This window comes from Brachyhypopomus gauderio, unplaced genomic scaffold (genome assembly GCF_052324685.1).
Source record: "Brachyhypopomus gauderio isolate BG-103 unplaced genomic scaffold, BGAUD_0.2 sc97, whole genome shotgun sequence".
Classification (NCBI taxonomy): Eukaryota; Metazoa; Chordata; class Actinopteri; order Gymnotiformes; family Hypopomidae; genus Brachyhypopomus; species Brachyhypopomus gauderio.
Window position 1 is genome coordinate 913,382 of NW_027506918.1, and position 23,647 is coordinate 937,028.

Below are 23,647 nucleotides of genomic sequence, written 5' to 3' on the forward strand. Positions count from 1 at the left end.
AGCATATAGCAGATCAATAGTCCTGTTTTTCCTGGTGGGACAGTCCACAAACTGGAAAAAGGCAGGCAGGGTGTGAGTCCAGTGTGACGTGAATAAAGTCACCAGCAATCAGATAGAAGGCGTCAGGGTGCTGTGTCTGTAGTCATGGACGTAGTTTTGATTTCATAAGTGGGGGGGACACAACCTGGGGTGGCGAACTGTTGAGCGGGGGGGGGGGGGGGGGTTGAATGAAAATTGTTGAGCGGGGGGGGGGGGGGGGGGGGGGTTGAATGAAAATTGTTGAGCGGGGGGGGGCTCGGAGCTGCATGATCCTAGTGCTAGATTTGTCGCTATTTGGATATTGTTTTTTTAACTGTTAAAAAGTGGGGGGGACATGACTTCGTCGCTACTTAAATATTTGGTTTTAACTGTAAAAACTGGGGGGGACCAAAACCGGCTTTTGAAAAAGTGGGGGGGACATGTCCCCCCCGTCCCCCCCCAAAACTACGTCCGTGTCTGTAGTGCTGTGTCTGTAGTGCTGTGTTTGTAGTGCTGTGTCTGTAGTGCTGTGTCTGTAGTGCTGTGTTTGTAGCGCTGCGACAGTGTAGTGGATGACGTCACACGCTGCCTGCGCGTCCGCCCGGGGTGGAATGTAAACACACACGAAGATGGCATATTCCTCGCTGCACTCCATACTACAATTAAATATATTCTAATATCCTTAGGATATAAATAAGATGCACACTGGGCGTGCGTAAAAGCCTAGAGACAATAAATAAAGTTTAGAGAAACTCGAGAAAAAACACAAAGACGGAGCTAATGGAAAAAGCAGGGAAACATCCGCTTATATGGTATTTATTCATTAAATAGGAGCGCAGCGAAACATTTTAAAGTAGATATTTACTTTGCACAAAACTTTAGACAAAGACGAGCACAAGACATTACGCGAACGCACATTAAATAGGTGATTAACACATACCCTCATGATCTCGAGACAAGGCACAGGTGCGACTACAAACACGCTCACAAACAACCCACACCCACGGAACTACAAACATGGACATAACTGCACGCAGACGACATAACGACACGTCCATAGGGAAGGGTCCGGAGCTGTCACCGTGACAACTGTATTATACAGAATTGTTTTCTTTTGATCCTTACAAAAAAATTAAGTTGTCCTCCAAAGATAGGGAGGTGGAGGTGAGCCAAAAAAAAAAAAAAAACAGTAGTGACTCCGAACTATCTTCTGGTAAGATTTCCTAAATTTCCTATTTTTGTTTGCTGGTTATGGCTGTTGTGTTTTTGGAAGAGACACACTGTAAAAAGTAACATATTGATAAGTTAAAATTGCTCAAGAATATTATTCTATTTCAAGTAGCTGTGGGTTTTTTGTATAAATTTATGTAAAAATATCTTTAGCTATTGGCAGTTTTTCAAAAGACAAAAACGACTTAATATAGGGTTAAAAAAATCAGAGCCATTTTGACTAATCAATATGCCACTTAAATGCCACTATAATTCAAATATTATGTTTGTGTCAATTTCACATTATTTCAACCTTTCTCAAATCAAATCTCAAACATATGGTCCTGTAGATGAGGAGACTTCTTGCAAGAGAGCTTGCAGTCTCATGTGGCGGCCAAGGTGTGTAAGGAAAGGTGTGTAAGCAGCAACCACTCACACCTGACACACGCCTCATTTACATAACACTGGAGGCAAGAAGGGCTATTCACACCTGTCATATGGCAGTGCTTTGGGACTTAAAGGTATAACTGTCAAACAGCAGAGGTTTGGTAGTTCTAGTGGAACAATATAATCAGTGGAGCTAGACAGACACATAGTTAGATAAATGGTGTAGGACTAGACAGATATGTTTACAGATATGCTTATATGCTTACATGTTTATGTTTTTGAAACCATATGTTTATTCTTTTGTGTATCATGCCATAATAAGATAAATGGCATGAAGTGGTAGGTCATGTAAACGGATGGATCAGGGTCAGCGGATGCTGAAGCGCATAAAGTGAAGAGGTCACCAACTTTCTGTCAATCTCTACAGACATGCAAACTTCATGTGGCCTTCAGATTAGCTCAAGAACAGTGTGCAGAGAGCTTCATGGAATGGGCTTCCATGGTCAAGCAGCTGCATCCAAGCCATACATCACCAAGTGCTTTGCAAAAAATTGGATGCAGTGGTGTAAAGCATGCCGCCACTGGACTCTAGAGCAGTGGAGGTGCGTTCTCTGGAGTGACGAATCACGCTTCTCCATCTGGCAATCTGATGGACGAGTCTGGGTTTGGCGGTTACCAGGAGAACGGTACTTGTCTGCATTGTGTCAAGTGTAAAGTTTGGTGGAGGGGGGATTATGGTGTAGGGTTGTTTTTCGGGAGCTGGGCTTGGCCCCTTAGTTCCAGTGAAAGGAACTCTGAATGCTTCAGCATACCAAGACATTTTGGACAATTCCATGCTCTCAACTTTGTGGGAACAGTTTGCAGCTGGCCCCTTCCTCTTCCAACATGACTGTGCACCAGGGCACAAAGCAAGGTCCATAAAGACATGGATGGCAGAGTCTGGTGTGGATGAACTTGACTGGCCTGCACAGAGTCCTGACCTCAACCCGATAGAACACCTTTGGGATGAATTAGAGCGGAGACTGAGAGCCAGGTCTTCTCGTCCAACATCAGTATGTGACCTTACAAATGCACTTCTGAAAGAATGGTCAAAATTCCCCATAAACACACTCCTAAACCTTGTGGACAGCCTTCCCACAATAGCTGAAGCTGTTCTAGATGCAAAGGGTGGACCAATGTCATATAGAACCCTATGGATTAGGAATGAGATGTCACTTTTTATTACAAATTTCTCATTGATTAATCAACTGTAACATTTTCCAGTGAACAAAACTAATTCTTCTACACGTTCATTCTTATATATAAAGATTAATTCAAGGCAACATTAACTTTGCTGGTTACTGATATCTTTGCTGGTAAGATCCTCATAGGAGAGGAACTGTAACTGCAGAATAATGGGAAAACAGTGTCAGTAAAAGTGTGTGTTATAGTGTGCAGGTGTGAACTGGTTAGAAGATCAGTGAATGTCACTTTCCCCCTGTCCCAGTCCAGCTGAACTCTGACCCTCTGCACTTTCTCTGTAGGTGTGAAGTAGTGATCTTTCTGTCCTGGGCAGTATGTCCAGTATTTACCAGTGATTTTACTGTAGCCCAGACGCCACACTGAACCCCAGACCCTCCCTCCCTTTCTCCATTCAGACTCTCTAATTACACCCAGTTCCCAGTATTCACTGTCTCCAACATCAACATCCCAGCAGTGTGTCCCTGAGTTAAAGCCCTCAGAGCCCAGGACACACGCCCACACATCAAATCTCTCTGGATTATCAGGAAGCAGTGATTTCTGTGGTCTGCGTTCTACAGTAGTGAGATCATCAGACAGGTGGAGGCGTGGATGTGCAGTGTTGGGGTCCAGAGTAACAGGGTCTGAGGAGAGAGAACAGAATGAATCATCATTTTCTTCATGCGTTTATGTGATGAGGTCACATCTACAAACTGCAGACCCTTTACTCTGAGTGAAATGCTGCAGTAGGTTGATAAGAGGGAAGTGATGGTGATGTTGTGTGTTCACCACACACCCCTGCAGTACATATCTTGGATTCATTATTTGATTATCACATGTGACACTTAACTAGTGCAGTGTTACTGTTACACTGAGTGTCACACTGCATGTGTGTATTATGAGTGTCTGTGTACTGAAGTGTGTGTGTGTCCTCATTAGTGGGTAGATACCGTTACAGTTCCCCCACTAAAGGACGCTACTCCCAGAGTGACTAACACAAGTGGTGTAGGAGACAAAATATAAGGACCTTCTTTGCATTGTGTGTAAATGTATTTAGTTAATTTACTTTTTTATGAATGAATGAATGTTCGAATTATATAGCGCCTTTCAGAATACTCAAGGCGCTTTACAATTTTAACACAGGTACAAGTCACAGACAACCAATCACACACACCGGCGAGAAGCGGCAGCCAATTGCGCACAGCGTACTCTCTACCGGGATCCACAGCCCCCTGGGGGACTGAATGGGGTGCAGGAAGGGGAGAGAGGACAGACCCTAGTGGCAGAGCACCATCCACCACTGGGCACACAAGCACACACACATTCATGCACACACACTCAGACATTACTTTTTATTGAACAGAGAGACACAGACACACACTCAGGGAGAATTTGTCAGGGACTGCCAATTTCCCTAAAGAGGTGCATATGTGTGTATATATTGCTGTTTAATATAGTATTAAGATGCCAAAGGTGATATTTTTACTGATTATGTAAATATAAATGTCTACAGGCACCATTTGTTTAAGTCAGTGGTTCCCAAACTTTTTCTGCCGTGCCCCCCTTTAGTAGATAAGAATATTTTTGCACCCCCCCCCCCTACACACCCACCCCCATATTGACACATGTGCACATGTTTTAAGCCGGGTTTATACTTGACGCGTCGCGAGGGTCCACGCGGCAAAAATGACGTAATTGCGGTGGCTCCGCACGTGTGGTCGATTCGCGAAGTCGTGCACTATTTACACGTGTGTCTGCTCGTGCACCTCTCGAATTTTGTAACTTCGCGCGCGCCGTGCCTCAGCGCAATGAACAAAGTCATATTTGCAGGGTTCATACACCTATACAAGGTGGCATTCAAGCACTTGCACGTCACTTTCAAGGTCCATTTCAATATTTCCCAGCACGTTAAACTTAATTAAGTTAAATATTTATACATATACTCGAAATGTTTCGAAATAATTCGCTTTTTAATCACATTATTTAATGGTGGTTTATTTTCAAAACGCCCAATCTTAACGTCTTCACGTTCTCTCATGTTTCGTCCTGGAATTACAAGAGGCTCGTATTTGTTAACGTAATACCATAGAACTGTTCAGTCAGACAGATATTTGTTGTGAAATGAAGTAGTTACAATTTCAAGCATTTTCAAGTACTTTAGCCTAAATTCCAGCACTTTTCAAACCTGAAACACAAAGCAACATTAAAATTCTTCAGGTAAATGTTTCTTCCCCTGTTTTTGAGGGGTGTTTCTTTATACTACCACATATTGTTTCGGACAAAACTACAAAGAATGTGACGCGGCTAGTATAAACGCCTCCACCATTTGCGCAAATTCATATATATTTCTATCTATAAAGATCTATGTATATATATAGTGTGTGTATATATTTATTTATTTTGATGCCTGGTGTAGCGTCAGGTAAAAATGTTCTTTCACCGGTTTTGCAGGGGTTTTTTATTCTCCACTGCCACCTATCGCCACCTATCGTTTCGGAGAACACTGCAGTGAAGCTTGCGCAAGTATAAACGCCTCCACCGTTCGTGCAGGGTCGCGTGAGTTGGGCGGAGTTACGCGCTACGGTCACTCGCGAAACCAGGCTTTACTTCCAAGCTCCGTAACACATCTCTTTTGGCTTTGCTCCTTCACACAAAGGTTTTGGAAGGAGTTTAGTAAATTTATTAATAACCATATTTTAAGGAAGTATGCTGGGAAAATGTCTTATTTTGCTTCTAAAGTTTCCCCAGAAAGGATGCAAAATGTTTTTTTATAATAAATTTACTTATTCTTTTTGCTAAAGTGCGCCCCCCACTTTGGGAACCACTGGTTTAAGTGAAGTAATTAGGTCACTGTCTCTTTAAGAGCTAAGTGGCGACGGGGCGGGAAGCTCATGTTATGGCGCATTTCCACACGGGCCTGCTTGGCGTGGTACGGTTCGATTCGCAACGGTTTGTGAGTGTTTCCATTAGTACCAGGTACCAGTTTGCCGATATCTTCAGGTACTTTTTTCGTACCTACTCGCTCGAGGTTCTAACCGTTCCAAAGCGGAAAACTTCTGTGACGTGGAAGAACAGCATGACCAGTGTTGCTAACTCAGGGGCGGACTGGCATACATTGCTACCGGGGATTTCCCCGGTGGGCCGATGGGTTAGTGGGCTGGTGGGCCACCGGGCCGCTGGCCGCCGGTGGTTTAACTCAGCCCGTGGAGGAGCCACTGCCGCGCACTGCGGCCCCGGCCCGTAGTCACGCTGCTGTTTAACGGTGTCTATTCATGCCCAAAGCTGCCGCTGATGGGGGATGTAAATATAAATGCTTTAGTCTTCAGTGAGACACGAAAAGAAATCACTGCATTTAACTCACACAGTCTCAGTCATTCTTCACCTCATTCACCACATAGCCAGTCACTCGTCTCGTCCACAGTGCATCTCTGTGAAAGCTAAACATCTAGCTTAAACATTTAGCTAACTCTCCACAGTATGTGCGTCTCTGTGAAAGCTTAACATCTAGCTAACTTGCTCATCATGTCTCACTCTAAACTCTATTCTCAAAAATACAGGAAAGAGTGGGAATCAAATCCTGAATTTAAGGCAGGCTAAAGCCATGTATTGGAGATAATACACGGGCATACTGCCTGTATTGTAAGGTTGATTTCTATGCCAACTAGTTCCTGCTAACTGCTACTCATATACTAACAATTAACAACACAGCAAAAAAACATTATTTATGTAATTTACGTAAACAATTATTTATACAAAGCATTAAAGTCATGTAGTTATTTTGAGAAGTGACCTATTTCAAAGACAACAGATGTTGTTCATTTGTAGTTCTAACATATTTAGGGTGTTTTTACTCATTTTTTTCTCTCCCAACGTTATTATTTTACAGCTTCAAAAAACATGTATTATGCAAATTAGGTGATGACGTCATTTAGCGAATTCTAGCGACTTTTAGGACAACCAATAGCGACTTTCCTTACTGAGGAGTTGGCAACAGTGAGCATGACACTGATTGGCCAGGGAGTGTTGTCACAGGTTCCGTCACAGGAGAGCGACTCCTCCGCTATCGCCATCTCGTCCATTGTTGTACGGTGTTGTGGTCGCATACAAATGATGTCACGGCACTACAACCCGCGCGCCAACAGCGACTCCACCCACATTGTGGTGGTCCACCATTGTAATGGAAACACAACGCGACCGTACCGTTCCGTTGCAAATCGATCCGTATCGAACCGTACCGCGCCAAGCAGGCCCGTGTGGAAATGCGCCATTGGTTTTGGGGGATAAGTGAGTAGTTGAGAATGCTGGTAGCAACACAGTTTTATTACCGTGTTTAGCGTTACGGTTTGTGTTGCATCATATATTTGGAAGGACCTAACCATGGTTTGAAAGTTTTGTTTTAAGTTTATTTCATCACATGTATAGCCTGGAATAAACAACCGTTTTGTTTTGTTCATCACGGAGCTTTGGGGAAGTTTCCTTTACGTATCGGAATAACGCAGACACGAGTAAAGAAAGTTGCTTCAGTCACCACTTGAGGGGGTGGGACAACAACTCAAAGGACAACACTGGGACAGACACAAAGATGGAGACAGGGACAAAGACAGAGTCAAACACAGAAACAAAGACTGACAGGGACGCAGAAAAGAAAAGACACAGACACAAAGATGATGACAGGGAGACAGACAGAGACAGACACAGAGACAAGGGAGAGTCCCAGCTGACACGCTTGGTCCCTCAGGGATGGAGATCCATGGAGCTCAGACTCAGGGTACCGGACTTCCTATAGACCCCTAGTATCCAAGATCCAAAACTCACAGTACTGGAGAATCTTCTGCATTCTCTCCCAGACTCTGAACTTCAGGTTGGAATGATGTTTTGTTACATTGATCGGAGCTCCTGACACCTTCTCATGTTCCTTTGGGGTGTGATGAACTCTGGAAATGTATAAAGCTGTACTATCATTATAATATATTAATATATATCATATTGAAATTATTCAAAATTTGTATTTACAAGTGAAAAATCTTTCACTGGAAATGTATAAAGCTGTACTATCATTATAATATATTAATATATATCATATTGAAATTATTCAAAATTTGTATTTACAAGTGAAAAATCTTTCACTGGAAATGTATAAAGCTGTATTATTATCTTTCATTAAACATATCAGTGTATCTTTCCACTTTTTGCACATCATCAGTATCAATGTATTTTTATTTTCTTAAATACCATCTTCATATTTCTTGTTTCTGAAATAACAGAGACCACATACTGACGATCTGAATGTATCAGAATAATTTCACAAACACAATGTGTAACACAATATATCAAACAGAAATAATAATCACTTACTGTTTCAATGTGGACGACACATTCTGAAAAGGATACAGAGGAATGAAATACATTTTTTTCACAGAAAATGAAATCAAATTTTAGTCATTTTGTTTATATGAGGGTCAAAAATGCTTCTTCCTTGTATGATAATAACATCAATGTTTCTAAAGACCCTTACACACACACACACACACACACACTAAAACGATACAGACTGAGTAATTCTTACTAGTAAGAACAGGATGTTCTCAGCTTCCATCTTCTTCTCTGTGTTTTTGATTTGATCTGAAAGAGATGCTATTTCTCCACTCATCTCCTCAATCTTCCTCCTCATCATGTGACTCTTCTGCTCCTCTTCCTCCTTCAGTGCAGCTATTCTTGCTGCTTCTTCATCTCTTAGAAACTGGTAGATCTTCTCAAACTCCTCCTTTATCTGCCTCTCTGTGTGCTGGGCCTGATACTGGAATGGGAGATGATGAGAAAATATTAACTGTCCAAATGTGTGTGTTTCATTATGGTGTACGTGGACAGTGATCACAGTACCATTCAGAACTCAGTGACCTTTCACCTTAATGTGTGCTGCTGTTTTCTCACAGGCATGTTTATTTTCCTCTAAGACCTTCAAATGCTGCTGTAGAGACTCCAGTGAGGTCTTGAGTTTGTTCTGTAAAATACGGGTTTAGTAGAGGACTGTATGAGTCTTTCAGGACTGTATATATACATCTGTGTAGATGTGCTGGAGATTACAGAGATTTTAACGACTGGACAGAATGGCATGTTTAATATGATTCCTTTCATCCTTTTATTATCAAAAGGACATGTTTTATATTTTGTAGCAGGTTGTATATCAATATTTTATTTATATTAAGTTTCACTGGGAATGAAGGTCTGATTTAGTTGTCGGAAATCTCATCATCTGACAAATTTAATCTAGACTCTGTAACATATACACTGCTCAAAAAAATAAAGGGAACACTTAAACAACACAATGTAACTCCAAGTCATCCACACTTCGTGTTCAGATAGGAAGCAACACTGATTGTGAATCAATTTCATCTGCTCTTGTGCAAATGGAACAGACAACAGGTAAAAATGAGAGATTTTCAAATGATTTCAAAGATTTTTATTAATTGAGATCTAGGATGTGTTATTTTAGTGTTCCCTTTATTTTTTTGAGCAGTATATTTCAAGATAATTGTAAACATTGGAAAACATTACAGTTAAAACATTAGTGTACATTTCATACCTTAAAGTCACACACAGCTTCCTCTACTGGACAGCAGTTGTGAGTTTTATGTGCCTTTGAAATCTGACACACCAAACACACAGGCTGCTGGTCCTCCAGACAGAAGACTTTGAGTTTCTCATTGTGCAGACTGCAGAGCACCTCAGACCCTGCTGAAGATCTCTGACTCCTGCTCGCTAGAAAAGCCTCACACAAGTTCTTTAGGACAAGATTACAGGGAGGATAATCTCTTGAAGATCTTCTCCTACAAACTGGACATTCTTGAGACCCCTTGGTTTCCCAGAACTGCTGCAGACAGGTTTTACACACACTGTGGCTACATGACAGTATAACAGGATCCCTGAAGATGTCACAGCACACAGGACATGAAAACTCTTCTTCTGACAGAGGGTTTGTAGCATCCATTTCCTCCAACAGCTGCTGTGCTGTTTCTCTGTAATGTCTCCTTCTGTACAAACTTCACTTTCACTTTTAGATCTTCTGTAATAAATACAGTAGCACAGGAGAGAATCAGTCACTGTAGTCCTTTATCCAGCTGAGGGAGTTTGAACACAGAAGACTAGTGTGTGACTCCAAGATTTACTTCCTCAAACATGCAGACGTGTACAGGGAGGAGGGGCTTTGGTATAAAAGTTAATAAGCTGAAAAACATATATGATTTCTCCAACAGTTGGTGACAGTTCATTTATACTAAGTGAATCAGGCGACCCTCAGCTGTCTCTGTATTGTCAGAGTGTAGAGAACTGCAGCTGTAGAACAGATCACTGTTAGGATGTGTTCAATGGTCATACAAGAATGACTAAACTCAGTAGGCCAAAAGATTAATCAGATCTCATTTCAGCATATTTTAAATATGAAAATATTAAATTACATTAAACACATGTTGTCATGTCATTAAAATCTAAACTCCTGATACTGGACCAGCACTGGAGTAACATCACAGATTGATCACACTGTGTTAAAAGGGCAGAAACCAACAGAGTAGAGAGTGGAGGAACAGCTCCATACAGAGAGAGATGGAGATGAAAAAGAGACCTGAAGAGAGAGAGAGAGAGTGGAGACAGGAGGACATTATGTCTGAGAGTGAGACAGGAGACAGAGAGACTCCTGCAGCTGGAGGAACAGAGAGGAAAAATAGATCAAACATGAAGATAATGTTAGTCACATGACCAGATCCCTCTACTCTGTTATTATGATTGGTGGATAAAGTTCAGATCCCTCTACTCTATTATTATGATTGGTGGATAAAGTTCAGATCCCTCTACTCTGTTATTATGATTGGTGGATAAAGTTCAGATCCCTCTACACTATTATTATGATTGGTGGATAAAGTTCAGATCCCTCTACTCTATTATTATGATTGGTGGATAAAGTTCAGATCCCTCTACTCTATTATTATGATTGGTGGATTAAGTTCAGATCCCTCTACTCTGTTATTATGATTGGTGGATAAAGTTCAGATCCCTCTACCTAAAAAGAGAGATGGAAACGTCTGCACAGTGTCACACTGCGTTTTCAGTAGCCTGCGTTTTCAGTATCCTGATTGTTTAGTATGTTACACATTTAGCCTGTGTTTTGTTTTGTTTAAAGTTTAGCGTTCGTTGTCTTAGTCTTTAGTCTCCCGTCATGTCTCTCCATGTTGGCAACGTTTCATGTTTTGACGTCTCACCCGTTATGACCCATGCCTGCCTGTTCAACTCTGAATTCGGAATTCCGTCTACTAAATCTCGCTCTCCTCAGCGTTTGTGTCCACCTCCTCACTCCACAATGCATACATCGTTACACCCAATCAATCAATCAATCAATCAATCAATCAAATTTTATTTATATAGCGCTTTTTACAACAGTTGTTGTCACAAAGCAGCTTTACAAGTGCTGAGTCCTAGCCCCCAGTGAGCAAGCCAATACATAGATAATACTACTAGGACACCCAGTTAGAGAACCCCTCATTATTTGTGTCGCACTCATCCACCCAAGAGGGAGGAGAAACAGGCAGAGAAGAAGGCAGAAAGGAAAGCAGAGAAGGAGGAGAAGACAAAGAGTGTATCAGAACAAATGAGGAGAGCAGTGGGCCTCCAGACCTGCAGGAGAGGGTCAGATAAGCCACGCCCCCTCAATGCTGGAGAAAGTGGGAGGAGCAAAGGCCCTGCAGAGCTGGAGGAAAGTGGGAGGGGCTAAACTCCTCTAGTTCTGGTGGGAGGTGGGATGAGCCAAACTCCTCTAGTACAGATTGAAGATGAGAGGAGCCAAACTCCTCTAGTACTGGAGAAAAGTGGGAGGAGCCAACATCCTTAGTTCAATACTGCACATAAATATACATACTAAATTAAAATTATTGTTTTCATGAAACAAACTATTGAAATTGGTTAAAATACAACATAGTATTTATTAATATATTAAAATATGCAATTTTTTCCAGTGGAACATTTGTAGAATTCAAATAATATATTGTTCCCCAAGCAATGGTTACAAATTGGCTTGTAAGCTTGTTAACTCTTAACCAATCAAATTCATTCATTAATTACAACAACTTAATTACTGATAATGGTGGTTATGTGGTGAACATGGCAGCTGTACAAAGAATATTGGTTCTCAACTAAGGACATCGTTAAAGAAGACGCCGTAATCAACATGAACAGGCAGCTCATCTTAACTCAGTTCTGCGTCTAAGGGTGGGTCAACTTGATCTTCGTGATGATGTACAGTGTGACAGATACCGCCTGCCTAGGGAGGAGATCATGGCTCTCCTTGGTCTCATACAGGAGGAGTTAACAAGAGGCACCAGAAGAAATGTTGCTTCAATCACACCATTCAGCTACTGACAGCACTTTGTTTTTATACCAGTGGTGGATGGCAGCACTCTTGGTGATGTCTACAGTCTAAGCAAAGCTGCTGTGTGTAAATGTGTGTGTGCTGTGACTAAAGCTCTACTGCAATATGCACCAACATACATAATATTTCCACAAACAAGGGATGCATTGCAAGAAACCAAAATATGTTTTCATGCAATTGCAACAATTCCTGGAATTGTTGGTGTAGTGGATGGCACATTCATCCCCACACACACTCATTCCCACACACACTCATCCCCACACACATTCATCCCCACACACACTCATCCCCAGCCTCTTGAGCCCTAACTATTGGTGGTTGTGATGGTGGTGATGGTGTCAAGTGGCCTGAAGTGACTCTTTCATTTGGACAAATTCAGTAGTGTGTCAGATGGCAACTGAGGGTGCGTTTGCTGGTGGACACGTCCTGGGTGACAGTGGTTATCCACTCTGCACCTATTTACTTACTCCTGTCTTGAACCCCCACACAGAGGCTGAAGAGAACTACAACATGTCACACCGGAGAACGCACAGTGTTGTGGAGCGAGCTTTGGGCACTTGGAAAATGTGTTTTCTTTTTTTGTACCCATATGTTTATTAGTTTTCAGGGTTATAACACAACACAGATATACAATACCGCAGAACACCTGGCAAAAAATAAAGATTGGTATTTACAGAAGATAAATGACAAAAACTGTTTAACCCTTAACCCTAGGATGCATAGGTGGGGTCAAAAGTGACCCCAAGGGATGTTTTTCTTCAAAATCTCTGAAATGAAAAGTTTTTACACTTCAATATTCCAGGTATTCCTCATAAAACATGTTTGTGACTTGAGGTCATTTGAATTTTTTTTTATGTTTTTATACATTTTAAGAAATTGCAGTTTTTGTATCACTACCCCAGTTTTCCATAAGTGGGGTCAAAAATGACCCCAAGCATTTCGTACAGAATCTCAAGGCTTTGCTTTGGGAACTTTAGATTTTTAACAATTGTGACTGTCAGGATACAATTTCTGTCCCTCTTACACATCTGATGCCTGCATTCCCACCACCAGGAGCATACATGTAAGTATTATTGTACTCGAATATAGTAACATGATTCGTCCTTGGGGTCAATCTGACCCCAGGGATATTTACCTCCAGAAAATGATTTACAGAACATTGTTGACCACTTTTATGGTACAGGCGCTTTGTTTATTTGTTAAATACATAAATAACCCCTTGAAAATCCGTGAGTTGACCTGTCCTCTAGCGCCACCATCAGGTCAAACCTTTAAAATAGAATTTAAATTTTAATCTTAAATCTTGAATTTTTTATATATATCTTCTCAAATTTACTTCTCAACATTAATGTTTTGTTTTGGTGATGATGGATAGGGCCTTTACTATAGCGCCACCAACAGAAAATAATAGATGTTTTTTTTTGTTTATTTGAGTGTGTTTTTTTTTGGGGGGGGGCAATTGTGAGCCAGAAAAAGGATAATAAGAACATGTCAAATACTAGTGAAAACATGGAATAGGTTTTTATGCCCACTGTAAACTTTAGCTCTATAGAGATATGAAGTATGAAAGTATGAAAACAACATGAAAATCCACCCATTTGCGAAACAGTGTGAACATGATAGTAGTCAAACATGAAATAGTTCTACTGTGGGAATTATCAAAGTATATCAGCAAAATATATCAACTCAGATCTATCAAGTGCACCTACAGGTGTGGTCATGTTAGATCACACACACTGATAGACAAGTTTTAACAGCTAAAACAGCTTGGGGTCAAATTGACCCCTGAGGACGACCTGCGTGCAATATGTGTTCAGCACATTGAAAAAATATTTTCATGACAATTTTATGCTTTATCACTTGTCCCCATCAAATTAGAAATTGTCATAAAATATGAAGCAAAAGAAAAAAGTCAACTACTATTTTTTTGAATGATAAACATTCAGTGGGGACAAATTGACCTCAAGGACGATAAGAGGGGTATTATCATAATTTATCAACTCATTTGCCTTTTCTGTCATAGAGTAACATGTTGGTCAGCAAAGTAAACAGGTATTTAATAAAATTAATAGAAATAAAATACATGGACGTGTCTAAAATCCATCTTTGACGCACCAGTGCATCAATAGACCTGGGAGGGTTTTAACTAGCTAACTACAAAATAAGGTTAGTAGTAATGTTAGTACTGTGTTAGTTGGATTACTTAGCTAGCTACCATTACAGTAGATTAGTAAGTTAGCTGATATTACTGTGTTTGTTATGTAGAGACTCACTGTATTTATGGTTCCTTGTAATAAAAGCTAACCTGTTAGGTAACCAATTATATCATTATTAAATGGGGGGCGTGTGTGTGTGTGCAGGCACACATGCATGTCTGTGCTTTTACTTACATATAAATGCACAGACATTTATCATGGCTACTCAGAGGCCTGCTAGGATACCCGGAGACCTTTCTGGAGATATGATCCTGAACGGATGGGATGAAGAGTCCATCGGTGGGATTGACTCAGAATCTGATATCTCAGATGTAGAGGATCCAGAATATTGTTCATCTGGACATGTTTTGTTGACCCAAATATAATAAATATAATCACCTTTAACCAAAATTAAAAGCTTTTTTTTTATTCATTGCAAAAACACATTGATTCTAATTGGGGTCTATTTTGACCCCACCCATGGAAGTTAGGGGGTATTGGTCAGGTTGGTTGGTATTGGTCGTCCATGCATCCTAGGGTTAAGAAAGCCTACCCCAGAATCAAACAACCCCCCTCCCGTCCCCACCAAGCAAAAAAGACAACAGCAACAGAAAAGTAATACAATAAAATAAATAAACGAATAAGCAAAAATAAATAAATAAATAATAATAATAATAATAATAAAAATAAAAATAAAAATAAAAATAAAAAAATACAAAAGGTAGAATTCCAGTTACATATCTATACTGCAGGTCATTGGACAAACAGATATAGCACAAATCTTATATTCCCCTCCATGGGGAGAATAGCTAAGAATATCTGGAACGTCATACCGGGAGGAAGTTCTGGTCATAAAGAACCGATAAAAAAGGGTCCCCATGTCTCCTGAAAAGATTGAAGAACCCCAGATTTAAAAGAGCGCATTTTCTCAAGGTAAATGTATCGAATCACCTCATGGAGTCACTGGTTGTGAGTAGGTGGAGAAGATTGCTTCCATTTGAAGAGAATAGTACGTCTGGCAAGCAGTGTGGTAAAAGCCAGGACGCGTCTTTCAGAGACGAGCATATTAGAGGTTTGCGGAATTCCAAATACAGCTGTCAATGGGTTCGGGGGCAGAGGGGTGTTGAAAACTTGGCCTAGTGTATCAAATACTTCCGTCCAAAACAATCCAAGCTGAGGGCAAGACCAAAACATATGAGGATGGTCAGGAAAATGGGTTTTCAGTGCCTTCACAAGTCATCAGGGGGGCTTCTGTATTCACCAGCACGGAGCTGTGCCATAATAGTGTATGTGCTATGCTTCATAACATTGCAGTGCAGTCTGGCATACACGTTCCTGGTGAGGACATTGAGGAAGATGATGATGAGTGAGGAGAAGTTCACATTCCTGCAATCTTACCAGGAATTGGGAGAGAAGGACATTATCAGGCTGGCTTGGAAACACGAATGCAAATGATTAGGGCTGTTTTACTGAAAATAAAATACGGGATACAGTTTTTGGGATATGGGTTTTGTGACCCGTGTTTGTGTGTGTTGTTTCTTAGGAAATGAACAGACTCCAAGGAATTCATTGGGTACAAGTTATGCTTTTCAATGTGTTTAATTTGACTCCACTAATTAAATGCTACAATAATTAGGGAGGGAGGAATAAGGAAGGAGGATTTAAATAAATGAATGAGTTTGATTAGCTTTTTCTTTATACATCAGAGATCAGTAACTTCCATTTACATTCACTATGGTTACATGGCAAAGTATGTTACCTTGTTCAGTGGGTAACATGATTGGCACAGAAATTGAGGGTCTGGATAACTGAAACTCGGCCATTGAGAGTTGTTGAGCAGGTGGAGGTGGGGTAGGTTACACAGGGGATGCAGGTGGAGGTGGGGTAGGTTGCATAGGAGATGCAGGTGGAGGTGGGGTAGGTTACACTGGGGATACAGGTGGAGGTGGGGTAGGTTACACAGGAGATGCAGGTGGAGGTGGGGTAGGTTAAACAGGGGATACAGGTGGAGGTGGGGTAGGTTAAACTGGAGATACAGGTGGAGGTGGGGTAGGTTAAACTGGGGATACAGGTGGAGGTGGGGTAGGTTAAACAGGGGATGCAGGTGGAGGTGGGGTAGGTTGCATAGGAGATGCAGGTGGAGGTGGGGTAGGTTAAACTGGGGATACAGGTGGAGGTGGGGTAGGTTAAACAGGGGATACAGGTGGAGGTGGGGTAGTCGGGGTCAATCTACAGTGGTGTAGTCCTAAAAAAATAATTGAGGGGTCGCGGCGAGTGTAAGTTGTTGAGCGTGAGGGGGGTTAGGGGTAAGTTGTTGACGGGGTGAATGTCCCCCCCGCGTCCACCCCCCCCACTACACCCCTGGGTTCAATTTGAGATGATGGAGATTTGCGTTTTAGCCAGCGCTCCATGTTTGTGTGACTGTGTATCAGTATCAGTGATTGTGTTGGTTCTGATTTGACTGGGAGAAATGCCTCTAAATCAGAAGGTTCTCGTAGCTCTGTAGAGAGAGGAAGAGTGAGCGCACCGAGTGCAGCATCCAGTACGGAAGTCGGTCTGTCCGACTATCTGTCCGTCTCACAATACTAGATTATTCTTTTAGATAATAAAAAACTTAATTAACTTAAAAACTTAATTATATTTATAAAGTCAAAAAATCATTTTTTACAGTGTATAATCTAATGTTCATTATTACATGTATGCAGAATAATTCAAGGCAACATTAACTTTGCTGTTCCACAGTTACTGATATCTTTGCTGGTAAGATCCTCATAGGGGAGGAACTGTAATTATAGAATAAAGGGAAAACAGTGTCAGTAAAAGTGTGTGTTATAGTGCACAGGTGTGAACTGGTTAGAATATCAGTGAATGTCACTTTCCCCCTGTCCCAGTCCAGCTGAACTCTGACCCTCTGCACTTTCTCTGTAGGTGTGAAGTCGTGATATGGCTGTCCTGGGCAGTATGTACGATAAGTGCCCATTAGGTTCAGCAGACTCCACACTGAATCCCAGAACCTCCCTCCCTTTCTACATTCAGACTCTCTAATTACACCCAGTATCCAGTCATCACTGTCTCCAACATCAACATCCCAGCAGTGTGTCCCTGAGTTAAAGCCCTCAGAGCCCAGGACACACTCCCACTCATCAAATCTCTCTGGATTATCAGGAAGCAGTGATTTCTGTGGTCTGCGTTCTACAGTAGTGAGATCATCAGACAGGTGGAGGTGTGGATGTGCAGTGTTGGGGTCCAGAGTAACAGGGTCTGAGGAGAGAGAACAGAATGAATCATCATGTTCTTCATGTGTTTATGTGATGAGGTCACATCTACAGACTGCAGGCCCTTTACTCTGAGTGAAATGCTGCAGTAGGTTGATAAGAGGGAAGTGATGGTGATGTTGTGTGTTCACCACACACCCCTGCAGTACTTGTGTGCTTGTTGTTTTGACACTTGAAACTTTTATTCATTAATATATTTCTACATATCTTGTATTCATTATTTGAGTATCACATGTGACACTTAACTAGTGCAGTGTTACTGTTACACTGAGTGTCACACTGCATGTGTGTATTATTAGTGTGTGTGTACTGAAGTGTGTGTGTGTCCTCATTAGTGGGTGGATACCGTTACAATTCCCCCACTAAAGGGCGCTACTCCCAGAGTGACTAACACCAGTGGACTGTCCCCAGACTGAAGGACGGGACCAGAGGACGAGGACCACAGTGTCCAGACCCCCCAGGAGCAGATCCTCCAGGGAGGAGTCCACCGACGTGCAGGCATGAAAATGGGTCAGGGGTTAAAAAGGTGAGAAGACCGGGGGGCGGGGCATGTGACGTCATGGGGATACGGCGACGGGGCGTTGACGTGGGGGGCATTGACATGTGACGTCATGAGGATACGGCGACGGGGGGGGGTGGCTGCTGGTGTACGGGCATACAGCGACAGGTGATGCCAAATATTACGGAGCCCGTAAGGTGACATCATGTAAAAAATATAATAACACGTGGCCACGACTTACTAACGCGTGCAAACGAGATAATTAACGCATGCGAACAAGATAATTAAGTATTACTTTATATAAAGCCAGGTTTACCTTCATTGGGCAGTCAGTTCGCGAACATCCCTGGGAAAAATAAACTTTGTTGCCGCGTGTGAAAGGCGACATTAGTATCTCGTTCCCACGCGTTAATAAGTCGTGGCCACGCGTTATTATTTTTTACGTGATGTCACCTTACGGGCTCCGTAAAATATAGTAAAATCCATTAAAAAAATGTTTTGACTGTCTTGTCAGTGGATTCAATATACGAGCCAGATCCGTAAATGCGAGAAGCTGTTTTCGCCATTCCGGATGGCTTAGTCAAAACCATTACGTCTTAATGAACCAATAAATACGGCGAAAATGAGTGTAAAAATACCACGGTTCATGTGTTTTTATTTTCTAACATGGGCTAAAGCACAGGGTAGACTCAAACGACAAGCGTTTACAACTTCATCTTCAACCTTTTCAGCCCTGGCGCGAATGTTATCCTCACACGTCCCTGGATTCACCAGTTACAACTACAGACACACTAGAAAAAAAATCTTGTTTCTCATTTTATGTCGCCGTTAACTACACGGGGTTGACGCGAACTTAGTATGCCCATCTACCTATTTATCACAAGAGCTTGTGGCTTTTTCTGACAGTGTTCAACGCTGTAGTGAACGGCAGTAACTTTGTTTTACCGCAAAATATGCAAACGATTGAAACCATTAATAACCCAATTAAATCCACTGGGAAATGTACGATCTGGTAAATGTAGTGGTAAATGTACGCTCTTCTGACTTGTCCGCGGTGTAGCACTAGGTCCTACTTCTCGTCCTGCTTAGCAGTAAATGAATAACATGAACGTTCGTACGATTGAACGCTATTTGGCCTCCATGAAGGTTCTGGGCGGAAACTGCTGGAATTGCCGATTTCGGAAGTGCTCTGTTTGCTTATTAAGTCAATATGATAATTAAAATATATACATATAAACTCCCGACCCCCGACCCCCCCCCCCCAAAAAAAAAAAAAAAACTCCTCGGATCTACACGATTCACGTAGGTCACCCTTTTCGACTTCAAAACGGCGAATTTCGCCGAAAGGTGACAGATTTTCATGCCTGGACGTGCTACAACTACAACACCCTCACCAGGACAACAGGGGGCGACACACACAACAACAAGGACAGACACAGTGACACAGAAAGACAAACACAGTGATGTGGAGACAACAACACCAAGGAAAACTCAGGTACTGACACAAACATGGTGTCAGGGACACAGACAGGGACATGGACAGACACTAAGATGGTGACAGGGATACACACCGACAGGGACAGACAAACAGACAAGGGAGGGTCCTGGCTGACATGAAGGGAACCTGTTGGTCCCTGGGGGGCGCCGACCCACAGAGGCTGGAGCAGGGGGTGTCTGCTTGGGCTCAGCTGGACTCTGGGCTGTGGGGAGGTGGAGATGTGTCTGGGTGTTTGGAGTGGTGTGTCCTGTTCCTGGAACAGTGTGGGTGTAGAACCTTCTCCACCTCCATCTGTGACTCAGCACTGCTAGTATCTCCAACTTCACAAAGTGGGTGGTGTGTAGAAGGGGAGAGTGGGTGGTGTGTAGAGGGGGAGAGAGTGGGTGGTGTGTAGAGGGGGAGAGAGTGGGTGGTGTGTAGAGGGGGAGAGAGTGGGTGGTGTGTAGAGGGGGAGAGTGGGTGGTGTAGAGGTGGAGAGTGGGTGGTGTAGAGGTGGAGAGTGGGTGGTGTAGAGGTGGAAAGTGGGTGGTGTGTAGAAGGGGAGAGTGGGTGGTGTGTAGAAGGGGAGAGTGGGTGGTGTGTAGAAGGGGAGAGTGGGTGGTGTGTAGAAGGGGAGAGTGGGTGGTGTGTAGAGGTGGAGAGTGGGTGGTGTGTAGAGGTGGAGAGTGGGTGGTGTGTAGAGGGGGAGAGTGGGTGGTGTGTAGAGGGGGAGAGTGGGTGGTGTGTAGAGGGGGAGAGTGGGTGGTGTGTAGAGGGGGAGAGTGGGTGGTGTGTAGAGGGGGAGAGTGGGTGGTGTGTAGAGGGGGAGAGTGGGTGGTGTGTAGAGGTGGAGAGTGGGTGGTGTAGATCTCCTCATGGACTGACTGTCTCTCCTCAGACCAGCAGTCAACTGGTCGTCCCCCTCACTGTTTATATTAATACAGCCTTTAATACTGGAATAGTTCATGTACCAAACACACAATGTTAATGTTTCTCTCTCTATAGAGTTCTAATTGTGAGGAGAACAGAATTACTCTAATTAATCAAAGAACACCAAAACTCACAGTACTGGAGAATCTTCTGCATTCTCTCCCAGACTCTGAACTTCAGGTTGGAAAGATGTTTTGCTACATTGATCAGAGCTCCTGACACCTTCTTATGTTGTTTTGGGGTGTGATGAACTCTGGAAGTGTATAAAGCTGTATTATCATAATATTTTAGCATATATCATTCTAATTATTTAACATTTAAATTAACACATGAAAAAAATTTCACATGAAATGTACAAAGCTGTATTATTATCTTTCATTAAACATATCAGTGTATCTAACCACGTTTTGCACATAATCAGTATCAAAAATGTATTTATATTTTCTTAAATACCGTCTTCATATATCATGTTTCTGAAATAACAGAGACCACATACTGAAGATTTGAATGTATGAGAACAATTTCACAAACACAATGTGTAACACAATATATCAAACAGAAATAATATTCACTTACTGTTTCAGTGTGGACGACACGTTCTGAGAAGGAAACAGAGGAACAAACACAGAAAGTGAAATCAAATTTTAGTCATTTTGTTTATATAAGGGTCAAACATGCATCTTCCTTATATGATAACATCAATGTGTCTAAAGACCCTCACACACACACACACACACACACACAAACTAAAACAAATGTCAAAACATTTTACTTATGCGTGTGTGTGTGTGTGTGTGTGTGTGTGTGTGTGAGAGAGTGAGAGAGTGAGTGAGAGAGAGAGTGAGTGAGAGAGAGTGAGAGAGTGAGAGAGTGAGAGAGTGAGAGAGTGAGAGAGTGAGAGAGTGAGAGAGTGAGAGAGTGAGAGAGTGAGAGAGTGAGAGAGTGAGAGAGAGAGAGAGAGATACAGACTGAGTGATTCTTACTAGTAAGAACGGGATGTTCTCAGCTTCCATCTCCTTCTCTGTGTTTCTGATTTGATCTGAAAGAGTTGCTATTTCTCCACTCATCTCCTCAATCTTCCTCCTCATCATGTGACTCTTCTGCTCCTCTTCCTCCTTCAGTGCAGCTATTCTTGCTGCTTCTTCATCTCTTAGAAACTGGTGGATCTTCTCAAACTCCTCCTTTATCTGCCTCTCTGTGTGCTGGGCCTGATACTGGAATGGGAGATGATGAGGAAATATAAACTGTCCAAATGTGTGTGTTTCATTATGGTGTACGTGGACAGTGATCACAGCACCATTCAGAACTCAGAGTGACCTTTCACCTTAATGTGTGCTGCTGTTTTCTCACAGACTTGTTTATGTTCCTCTAAGACCTTCAGATGCTGCTGTAGAGACTTCAGTGAGGTCTTGAGTTTGTTCTGTAAAATACGGGTTTAGTAGAGGACAGTGTGAGTCTTACAGGACTCATCACTGTATCTGTATAGATGTGCTGGAGATTTCAGAGATTATAACAACTGGACAGAATGGCATGTTTACTATGATTCCTTTTCATCCTTTTACCGTCAAATGGAGATGTTTGATATATTGTAGCCGGTTGTATAACCAATGTTTTAATTCTATTATTTTTCAATGTGAATGAAGGTCTGATTTAGTTGTCGGAAATCTCATCATCTGAGAAATTCTATCTAGAATTTCATGATAATTGTGAACACTGGAAAAACATTTAAAAACAATTAAATAAGAAGTGTACATTTCATACCTTAAAGTCACACACAGCTTCCTCTACTGGACAGCAGTCATGAGTTTTATGTGCCTTTGAAATCTGACACACCAAACACACAGGCTGTTGGTCCTCCAGACAGAAGACTTTGAGTTTCTCATTGTGCAGACTGCAGAGAACCTCAGACCCTGCTGAAGATCTCTGAATCCTGCTGGCTTGAAATGCCTCACACAAGTTCTTTAGGACAAGATTACAGGGAGGTTCGTCTCTTGAAGATCTTCTCCTACAAACTGGACATTCTTGAGATCCCTTGGTTTCCCAGAACTGCTGCAGACAGGTTTTACACACACTGTGGCTACATGACAGTATAACAGGATCCCTGAAGATGTCACAGCACACAGGACATGAAAACTCTTCTTCTGACAGAGGGATTGTAGCAGCCATTTCCTCCAACAGCTGCTGTGCTGTTTCTCTGTAATGTCTCCTTCTGTACAAACTTCACTTTCACTTTTAGATCTTCTGTAAAAAACACAGTAGCACAGGAGAGAGTCAGTCACTGTAGTCCTTTATCCAGCTGAGGGAGTTTAGACTCCTTTCAGAAATAAGGCAGAAAGAAGTAAATGCCAGAGTTAAGAGGTTTTTATAATATTTATAACTCACTTGAACGTATAATTAATAAAGACTAGTGTGGCGTTCCAAGATTTACTTCCTCAACAAGGCCGACGTGTACAGGGAGGAGGGGCTTTGGTATAAGAGTTAATAAGCTGGTAAACATACATGATTTTTCCACCAGATGGCGACAGAGCACCATGACTAAGTGAATCAAGCGACCCTCAGCTGTCTCATATATGAATACATATATTGTTAAAAGCTAAGACTCCTGACACTGGACTAGCATTGCAAAGTTGTTGATTTCTTATTCACAAATAAGACCTCGGTGTTCAGAGAATAGAATACAGCAGAGAGCATGCAGGACCCACATACGACCAGAGAGGGAGCTGGAGTAACTGTGTTCACAGAACCGTGTTCACACTGTAAAAGAGCAGAAACCATGAGGAGCAGAGAGTGGAGGAACAGCTCCAACAGCTACATACAGGGAGAGATGGAGATGAAAAAGAGAGCTGATGAGAGAGAGAGAGAGAGATTAATTTCATGAATCTCATTAATTTCTCATAAATTTTAATAGCAGGATTTCTACTATTTGCTACTACACCTATCCTTAACACGAGGGTAATCAACAGAAAGAACAAAAGAAAGAAAGAGTAGCGGTCTTGGTAGACTGCACAAAGCAGTAGGCAGAAC

General features: G+C 42.1%; 1 protein-coding gene across 1 annotated transcript; it reads right to left on the reverse strand.

Annotated features, from left to right (window-relative positions):
• Positions 1–2,879: 2,879 nt before the first annotated feature.
• Positions 2,880–23,064, reverse strand: LOC143496612 (uncharacterized). The gene is made up of 11 exons (XM_076992792.1): positions 22,385–23,064; positions 21,948–22,043; positions 21,607–21,837; positions 21,200–21,222; positions 20,758–20,876; positions 17,168–17,703; positions 9,416–9,820; positions 8,738–8,833; positions 8,381–8,629; positions 7,648–7,747; positions 2,880–3,476 (listed from the first exon to the last, which is right to left on the reverse strand). Exons 1-11 carry the CDS (start codon positions 22,787–22,789, stop codon positions 2,923–2,925), a joined length of 2,814 nt encoding a protein of 937 aa, XP_076848907.1. The 5' UTR covers positions 22,790–23,064; the 3' UTR covers positions 2,880–2,922.
• Positions 23,065–23,647: the final 583 nt, after the last annotated feature.